This window comes from Eutrema salsugineum, unplaced genomic scaffold, assembly GCF_000478725.1.
Source record: "Eutrema salsugineum unplaced genomic scaffold, Eutsalg1_0 scaffold_17, whole genome shotgun sequence".
In the NCBI taxonomy this organism is placed as follows: Eukaryota; Viridiplantae; Streptophyta; class Magnoliopsida; order Brassicales; family Brassicaceae; genus Eutrema; species Eutrema salsugineum.
In genome coordinates this window covers 3679280-3689434 of record NW_006256852.1, presented here as the reverse complement: position 1 = coordinate 3689434, position 10155 = coordinate 3679280, and the positions used below count along the sequence as shown (strand labels likewise).

General features: G+C 32.0%; 1 protein-coding gene across 1 annotated transcript; it reads left to right on the top strand.

The window, feature by feature from the left end:
• Positions 1-4763: 4763 nt before the first annotated feature.
• LOC18020604 (uncharacterized acetyltransferase At3g50280) lies at positions 4764-8108 on the top strand. The gene is made up of 2 exons (XM_006403278.2): positions 4764-5230; positions 7115-8108. The coding sequence occupies exons 1-2, from the start codon at positions 4778-4780 to the stop codon at positions 8009-8011; spliced, it is 1350 nt and encodes a 449-aa protein (XP_006403341.1). The 5' UTR covers positions 4764-4777; the 3' UTR covers positions 8012-8108.
• Positions 8109-10155: the final 2047 nt, after the last annotated feature.

The window sequence follows — 10155 nt, the reverse complement described above, 5'->3', positions numbered from 1 at the left end:
TATGGATATTTATGTGTTTATTACTAAACGACGAAAAAATTTAAGTTAAAAAATATAAAATGGGTATCAAAATATTTTAAAAAAATTATATGATTTATAGTGTCAAAATAATTACTCGATTATTTTTTAAATAATAGATAAATAACAACAAACAATTATGGGGAGTGTGTGATATTAATATAATATTAAATAAAGAAATAATATAGATAAGTAAGCAAAATGGTTAAAACAGTCATTTGTCTCCTCCAAATAGTAGAAAAGTATGTTTTTTGGTAATTAAAACACAAAAGTCCGTTTTTTGGACATTAGATAACTCAAAAGTACACCTAGTGGTAACACACTCATACTGTTACGAAAAGTTGTGACTAAATTTTTTTGTAACAATTTTGTTATGATTTTCATACAAAACCGTGACAAAATTATTTTGTCATAAAATCGTTACCATTTCGTCATAATATTGTGACCAAACTAAAAGTAACAAACTTTTGTCACTAATCGTGATATGATTGCTATAAAATATATATTTACAAATTTGTTACAGATTTGCGACCAAATCTAGTAACTACATTATATGATTTTTGTGACTAAACTTAAGTCACTCAAAGTTACATATGTTTTGTAAATATATCGTCACAATCTTATATTATTATTTGAGAAGGACACTTTAAAATAATCTTTGTCTCAAGTGTTATTAACAAATTTGCTATGTTGAGGTGCCACCTCCACAAAGCTTTTCAAGAGTTTTTTTTTTTTAAAGGTTTATGTTACTAGAATAATTACAATCAATACCACTCATATTAATTTGGTTAGAGAATCAAATATATCTTATTAAACTAATCATTAAAAATAAATTTTCAAAAAAATTCTTTTTTTTCTTAATTAGACACACGGAAATTAATAACTAATTTCAAAACATATTTATTAGCCAATCAAATAGAATAAAAAAGATTTGAAATTTAATTATAACATATTAATAATTTTCTTGTATTCAATCCTTATTCAATTATATAATATGAGTTATTTTTAAATCATTATATTTCTTTTATTCTCTTTGTTTACTTTTCTTTTATGGATTAATTATCACATCAAACCTATAATAAATTTATATTTTATGCAAATGTGATAATCTGAATTTTGAAAAATAAAACAATATAAATCACTAAAATTTTTATGTAATAAGATATATCAATTCTTCAGTTAAACTATTAACTATACAATTATATTTATATTAAAAAACAAGATGAAAACCAATAATAAAATCTTATAATCATATTTTATATTTTTAATTGCAATACTAATACAAAATCATATTATTACTCATCATAATACTATTAACATTCATATAAAATTCATAAAATTATTTCTATTTTAAATAACTTTAATCATGTGTAGTAAAATATTATATATATACATCATGTGCACGAAAACTATTTCTTTATGATTGAAATAGATTTTCAAAAAAAAATTGATTTTTCAAAAGTTTGATTTTTTATTAAATAATTAAATATTTGAGATCCCTACGATTAGCCTCTATATAAGAAGAAATGTCTTTCATAACATTTTACTTATCATGTTTTTAAAAAGTAGCATTTTTGACCTAATTATAACCTTTGTTTCAAAATTTTAATTTTTTACCTAATTATAATATTTGTTTACACCAATATAATATATTTGTTTCAAAATTTAATTTTTTATTGTTCATGTATTTATTTTAAACATGGATATTATTAAAAAAATATATAAATATCTTACACCATGCAAGGCACAGGTTATTACCTAGTTAGTTGCTATTTTAGTGACTTTTGATTTTGATCGTAGATTATGATATAATTGTTACTACTTTGTGACAAGGTTAAAATTACAAATTTATTTAAAAATAAATAAGAAATAGTTTTAATTCAGATAAACACCCAAAAACCCAATTAAATGAATTTATTATTCTATTTTATTTTTCTTTTCCCCAAAACATGTATCTGACGAATTGTTGCTGAAGAAATTAAACAATGTGTCTATGCTGATTTTGAGAAGTCGAAGGTTCTGTTGTATGTTGAACATCTTGGATCATTAGCATTACTAATCTAATAGACTAATAAACTTTTAGGTAAGAGTTCATGAACATAAAAAGGAACAAATTTCAAATAACTAACGAGTGAGTCAAATATGTTTTAGTGCTATTAATAATATAAATATAATAATTATTTATTGACTAATGTGTGTGATTTAGGGTATAAATTTATTTTTATTTTATCTCAATTGAAATAAGAAAATATATAAAAAAATATTTTTTTATGCTAAGAACACACAATAGAATAGAAAAAATATTACAAAATACAAAATAAAAAAAATGAATTTATAGGCTCTCCTCTCTTTGGGAGCGCCTAGGATTTGCAGAATAAGTGTAGGAAATGACTTGGACTTTGAGTTGGACTTTTAAGGCTCGAAAATATGTCCACCGCGGGTGAGGAGGTCGGAGCCAGGGTGCAAGCTCCTCCGGCCGCGGTTGAGAATTGTTTCACCTTTTGGACTGTGTTGATCTGCCTTCAGTGAATTGTGGATATCTGGGATTTAACCGTTGGATTGTGCCTAATCCAATTGCATTGGAAAGCTGGTTGTCTCCTCTATGTTGTCTCCAATTTTGGAGATGCTCATATGGTGAGAAGGACTTCACTGGTTATCAAACTTCTGACGGCCTGAATTTATCCAAAAAAATGTACTTTTGCTCTAAAATACACTCCATATGTCTAAGTTTCCATATGTCTTAATAAACATTGAAAACGGAGTTAAAACACCTATATAAGATATTAAAAGTAATCCACAAAAATGGTAAAAATCGGGTGTTATCAAGCCACAAAACCTAAACCACAACACCCAGCGATACCGATCAGACCTGTCCTCAAGTTCCAACTCCGCTACCGCCTGAGAGCTGAGGAGATCAGAATGTCATCACCGCCCACTCCTCTGCCTCAGATCCTTGAGAGAAAGAGGCTGGGTATGGACCTTACTCAGTGGAGAAGGCTAACTCCCACCACCATACCACCGCAAAAGTCAAAGAAACATGCCACTGGCACGAGAGCTCGAGAATCAAAGCCGAGGGACAGCCGGTGAGGGACACGGAGAGCAACATGGAGGAAACAAGACTTACAGACGGAGAGACGAGGCAGACATGGAGAAAAAGACAACCACATGGGAAGATCTCCTTCCACCACTATGACCACAGTGATGCCACTGAGACCGAGTACCTGCCGAGAAACCTCCCTCCAACCCAACGTTGAAAACCAATGATCCATGAATATGTTATCTTTCCTTTTACTCTGCGATACTTAAATCCATGCTTGTTTTTTATATTTGTTTATATTGGAATTGTTTTGTTTTATTAATGCATTTGTTTCTCATACTAATAATTATGGTCAACCCGAACAGAAAATAGAAGGTCGCGCACGTGAGATTCACGCAATCGTTCTTATTCTCTCTCAAAAAGCAAAGGTAACTTTCTCAAGGCATCGACTCCGATATTCAGCGTCTTCTGTTGGTGCCGCGAGAGGATCTCTCCATATTATGTTCTTCAATGCGACTGTGGTGAGCGAGGCGAACAAGAAATTTTGGCTTTTTCTCTCCGGCGACGCTGAGGTGTGGATAGTCTCTTCGACGTGACGTATGGTGGCTTCAGCCTAACGTATCAACGTAGATATGCTTATTCCAAGATCCGGGCCGTTTGAGGACTGCAGTGGGACAACGGTGAGATGCCGTAGGAGAGAAGTTGTGGTTGGAGCTCTTGAAAAAGGTGCTCTAATTCCTAGATATGGGCTGCTGGAGGTCTGTGGTGGGTGAAAGGTAGTGAGCCGCCGAAAGTTCAAGGTTGTGGTTGGAATTTTTTTTCCAACGGAGGTGTTCTTATTCCAGGATCCGGGCTGATTGAGGTCTGCGGTGGGAGAACGGTAGTGAGCCGCCGAAGGAGAGGGGATGTGGCTCTGCGATGTCGTTCGAAAAAGAAACCGTCGAAGGGGTTTGGTGGGCATGTGTCGCTTGTCGAGAAAGTCCCCTTGAGGTTGTTGATGACTATGGCAGCTGATTTGGTGTCCGGCGAGGACGACAGGAGTGATTTCCATGTTCATACCGGCCCAAATAGTGTTGATTTTTTGACTGGATTGAGGAGAAGCTTTTGGAGACGGTCGGCAAGGCGTGGACGGTTTCAGGTATCGTTTTTCTTTCCGGTGCTCCAATCGTGCTTTGTCTAGTTTTCTTCCGGTTTGTGGTTTGGCTTTTTGTTTTTGGTTCTATTTGTTTGTAAATCCACTTATCCCCGTATCGGGTTTATTTATTAATATAAATATTTTTATTTTTAAAAAATTATGGTAAACCCACTAACTCATCTTAACGTGATCACTAATGGAAAGGAAAAAAGCAATAAATAATAATATCCTAATATTTAATTGCAAAATAGGATAACATTTTCATAGTTATGGTAGTTAATTTTGTCTCACATGATTAAAAAAAAAATATCGACTTAATGTGTTTCTTTTAGAAACGTAATTTTATCCAATGGCATCCTATTTTATATAATATCACAATTTGATATGTTTTATGGTCAAAGTCTCTGAAAAAAAGAATCCCACCAACTTTCCACAAACTCCAAACAAGAAAAAAACAAACAGAAATTTCCAAGTTCCAACCAAAACGGTCACATGACCTAATACTTCACTACTCTTATATTCATCAATGGAAGGCCACATGATCTAATAGACTAATACTTCAGTAATCTGAGCTAAAACCTTTCATAATGGATTCTTCTCCACCATTAAAAATCGTTTCAAAATGCTTTGTGAAACCCAAAACAATCCCAGAAGAATCAAAGCAACCATACTATTTATCCCCATGGGACTACGCTATGCTCTCTGTTCAATATATCCAGAAAGGTCTCCTCTTTCACAAGCTGCTTCATTCCACTGACACTTTTCTCGAGAAACTGAGAGAGTCTCTAGCCATCACGCTCGTCCATTTCTACCCTCTCGCTGGTCGCCTCTCGACGCTAAAAACCGATGTCCCAAAATCGTACTCAGTTTTTGTAGAATGTAACAATAGCCCTGGTGCTGGATTTATCTATGCGACTTCTGATTTATGTGTAGCAGACGTTTTGGGGCCCAAGTACGTTCCTTTGATTGTTCACTCTTTCTTTGACCACCACAAAGCTGTGAATCATGATGGACACATCATGAGCCTCTTATCAGTCCAGGTTGGTAATCTATTATACGAATATTTAGATTGTTATTTAAAATTTCAGTACTCATTGTTTCCCTCTTGATATTCCTGTAAATAATATCTTATATATAAAAGTTGATAACTCTCTCCATATGAGTGACACATCAGCATTTGAGAACTGATATAGAAATAACATGTGTCATTCATCAGCATTTGAGAATTGATATGAGAATGACATGTGTCATTTTAAAGAAAATTAATTAATAAATTTTAAGTGTTAAATCACTCAAAGAAAATGAAAAGTTTTTTAAAAATCTTAAATAACATTTATGTAAATATTAAACAAGAATTTATGTTATAATTAATTAAAAATTGATGTTTTTAATAACTTCTTGATTTTTAATGATATTATATTTTAAATTAATTGATTTATAATAAAATATTAACAAATGATGATCATTTTAAAAAAAAATTATAAAAATATATAAATTTGAAATAGTTGAAGAAAAAATCTATTTAAAATTACAGTTTTAAAAAAAGAAAATTAATTAATAGATTTTAATATTAAATTTTAAACTACTCAAAAAATATCTATTAATTGATTTTTAAATAATATTTATATAAATATTAAACAAGTATGTTATAATTAATTAAATATATTGATAGATAATTAAACAAGAATTTATGTAAATATTAACTCTTGATTTTTAATGATATTGTATTTTAAATTGATTGATTTATAATAATATACTAACACATAACAAATAATGTTTATATTTTTTTTAAGAAAATACAAAATATATAAATTTGAAATAGTTGAAGAAAGAAACCTGCACGTTACGTGCGGGTATTCACCTAGTATTTCTAAAGTTAAATTAGAAAAATACAAAATAAATAATGTAAGTAGGTAACATTAACTTCACGTGACTATTTTGTTCACTAACTATTCTTTGAATATTAATAAAATTGTATGTAAAATGAATTATTCAATCTGATTTCTCTTTACGTAACCATGACTTCTATTAGACAGAATATTACCTCTAGTTGAGATAACCAAACCGGTGTAACTTATGGACAAAATAGTTTACTGACAAAAAAAATATTTTTGTGAAATTGATAAGCTATCAAATAGTAATATTTATATAGATGTGAGGAATTATAATGCTTTTTCTTTTTTGGATTATATTTTATTTTTTTATTTTTTTAATCTAAACAGAAAAATTAATTGTTTTTTTCTGTTTTAAAAAATTTAGCTTTAAGGATAAATTTTTGTTAATTTTTTCTTTACTTTCCTTTTTAGGATTTTATTCTATTATTTAATTTTCTTATTCTTTAAAAAAAAATATTAAAACACTTTGGTCTTTAGAATCTATACATACGTTATTTTTTCTCTTTTTCAGAATTTTAACTTTTTTCTCTTATACACTATTTCGTAATTTATAATTTTTGTTTGATAACCTTATTTTTTAAGATAAGTCTAGATTATATTTTTTCTCTTTTTATTGTTAATATTATGTATCAAACCTTAATTAAAATTTATTAAATATATGTCAAAATCTGATCGAGTGACATGATATTTTTTCGTGATCAAGACTAACTTCAAAACATTCTATCTTATATGATATGATACTTTATAGATTCTACTGTTTATAAATCATGTTTTTGTATTTGTTTTACATTAGATAATTTATATATGTATATTGTTTACTCTATAAATGTCTATGCACTATTTAAATAGTTTATGCGTTAGTTGGAGAGTTGCTGCCAGCTTAGTGCTTAATTCTTGAATACTGGTTTCAATAAAATACACTTAAGTGGATTTATAAATCTGTTTATTATTTCTCGGTTTGGTTCTTTGGTATGAATACAGTTACGAGAACCTTCATTACTAAATTATGAGTATTTAATATATGTGTAGGTGACAGAATTGGTAGATGGAATTTTCATAGGAGTGTCGATGAATCACGCAATGGGAGACGGTACTTCGTTTTGGAACTTCTTTACGGGTTTGTCTGATATATTCCAAACACAAGAGAGGAACAAGACCGATGACTTGTGTCTTAAGAACCCACCGGTTTTGAAGCGTTATATCCCTGAAGGATACGGTCCTCTCTTCAGCATTCCATATAGTCATCCTGATGAATTTATCAGACCTTACGAATCTCCGATTCTCAAGGAGAGAGTATTCTGTTTCTCATCAGAAACAATAAGATTGCTTAAAGCAAAGGTTAACCAAATATGTGGAACAACCTCAATCTCCTCTTTCCAATCCCTAACCGCGTTTATATGGAGATGTATAACTCGGGCGCGAAGATTACCCCTCGAGCGAGAAACAAGTTGTAGACTTGCTGCTGACAACAGAGCAAGGATGTATCCACCGCTTCCCCGGGATTACTTTGGAAACTGCCTCTCTGCTTTAAGAACAGCAGCAAAAGCAGGTGAGTTATTGGAGAATGATCTTGGATGGGCTGCTTTGAAAGTGCATCAAGCAGTAGCTGAACATACTAGTGAAAAGGTATCTCAAATGATTGATCAATGGTTGAAGGCTCCTTTTATTTACCAGATTGATCGCCTTTTTGAACCGATGAGCGTTATGATGGGAAGTTCGCCAAGGTTCAACAAGTATGGTTGTGAATTTGGGATGGGAAAGGCAGTGACGCTCAGAAGTGGCTATGCGCATAAGTTTGATGGGAAAGTATCGGCTTACCCAGGAAGAGAAGGAGAGAGAAGCATAGATTTGGAGTTATGTCTTGTTCCAGAGTTTATGGAAGCTTTAGAATCAGATGAAGAGTTCATGTCTCTTGTTTCTTTTTGATAAATCAAGAAGTTCTTCCAAGTTTCTCAATATTTTCAATATGTTTATCAACTTTTGTTTTTTTGCTATTCACCTCGATATGTTATCATCATTTCCATTCTAGCTTACGATTTTCATTTCGTTCACCAATAAATTGTAATATTTCGGCACAATAAGCACTAATCATTGTGTTCTTCCTCGATTGAATATCAAATGCAACATTTTGTCTTAAGATTCACAAAGTGCGGAAATGTCTAAAGTTATGTGATTACAATGTTATATGGTTCAGAAAAAATGTATGTTATATACTTCCTTTTTTTTTTTTTTGAACAACCACATACTTCATTAATCAAATAGAAAAGAAATTGCTGATCCAGTATACAAAGTCAGCTACAATATTAGATAGTCTTGGGATAAAATTAAAAGAAGTGTAATAAAAACAATTGGTGAGAAAAGAGATATCATCTAAACTCTGAAACATAAGAGCCTGAGTTGATGGCTCTTATATCTGTAAAGAGTCGGAATCAACCAAAATAGTCCTTATATCTTCAGCAGCAGCTTGATAGAGAGTTGCACGTATCACCATTCATTCAGCCATAAGAGGATAGTTGACAAAAGTAGCAACTTGAGAGAAGCATCGAAGATCTTGCTGATTCCAGGGTCCGACCAAGGCTCGCCTTCTGCTCTTCTCTCTACGCTGTATCTGTTTGGCATTTGAAATCTGTCAGAGACACTACTACAAGAAAACAGGGATTTACGACTGAATCTATTTGTCGGTAATTCCTCGTCGCAAATTAAGGCAGTGGTAACTTAGTTGCCAAATTACGACTGATTAACGACTAAGTCTTTGTCAATGGGTAACAGTAAGTTCGTCGTTAAATGTAACGACTGTCGTACGACTACATTTACCACCATTGTGCGAATGCTTTGTAGTCGTACCAGAGTCATCAACAAATAGTAGTGAATCAGTCGTTAAATTCAACTACTAGTTTACGACTGTTTTGTGACTTCTTTAGCGATGAGGTAACGACTGAATAGTGAGTTTTTACGTATGTTGAATAGTAAATTGTTACCATTTTACGACAGGGTTGTGACTAAATCACGACTAATTGATGACTGAATTATGATTGAGTTGTGACTATTATTGACAGCGGAATTACAATTTGACATTGCTAATGCTAATGTGAATACAATTGTGACCTGAATTCAGAAACAAGTAAAAAAAAATATTTTGAATTGTAAAAGCATATGAAACATTTAATTTACAAATTCATAAATTGTTCACAAAACAAAAAAACTCCAATGGTACCATATACAATCATTGGAGATAAGTTCAAAAAGAAGCTAGAAAAGATGAGAGACCACAACCAACATCAGACGACAGACATAAAAAGAGAGAAGAGACCTAGAAGAACCTACGCTTCTAAGGTGAGATGAGTGTTTGGATTTGGTAAAGAGCCCGGAGCAGCAGTTTGTGGATTCGGTGAAGAGCCAGGATCAGCAGTTTGTGGATTCGATGAAGACTGTGTAGCCAAAAAGTCCAAGAACCTAGGATCAGTGTCAGTTAAATACCTTTCAACCAGTGTGAGTTTATCGATCTTGGTTTGTTGTGCAGTTGAAGCTTTGATAAACTCTGCTTCACGTCTTGCATTCTCAGCCACTTGTTCTTCTATTTGTCGTTGAGATTGTTGTAGCTGTTCATGCAGACTGTTGTATGCTGAGGAGCTTCCTAGATACTTCTGTTTTCCGTTAACATGTGATTGTGAGAGGCTTCCAACTCTATAAGGAACTCCTTTTTCACTCATGATAGTGGACTGCGGATACAAAAGAAAGAGTCATTCAAATTGAACCCGAAAACTCAAACTATGTTACAACACACTAATTGGAGAAAAAAACCATAACCATACCTGAAGAAATAGCTCATTCTCGTCTTCTACGGATAGCTCTGAAGTCTCTGAGTTTTTGGTCCCTAGTGCAGACAACTTTGCTTGCAAGTTCTTCTTATATGTTTCAGCTACTCTCTGCGCCTTCCCATCAACATAAATACCATTTTTTATATGAGTCTTCAAGAAAACTTCACCAAGACTCACCGATCTTCCTGAAATGATAACAAAAAAGGTTAATGACTAAGCAAAATTCTTCTTCCCAAGACTCAAACGTTTAAT

What these genes read in the sequence shown, in the direction of transcription:
- LOC18020604 (XM_006403278.2), top strand. Translation starts at nt 4,778, where the DNA reads ATGGATTCTTCTCCACCATTAAAAATCGTTTCAAAATGCTTTGTGAAA. An exon ending in TGAGCCTCTTATCAGTCCAG is followed by an intron (nt 5,231 to 7,114) that starts GTTGGTAATCTA and finishes ATATATGTGTAG; the next exon opens with GTGACAGAATTGGTAGATGG.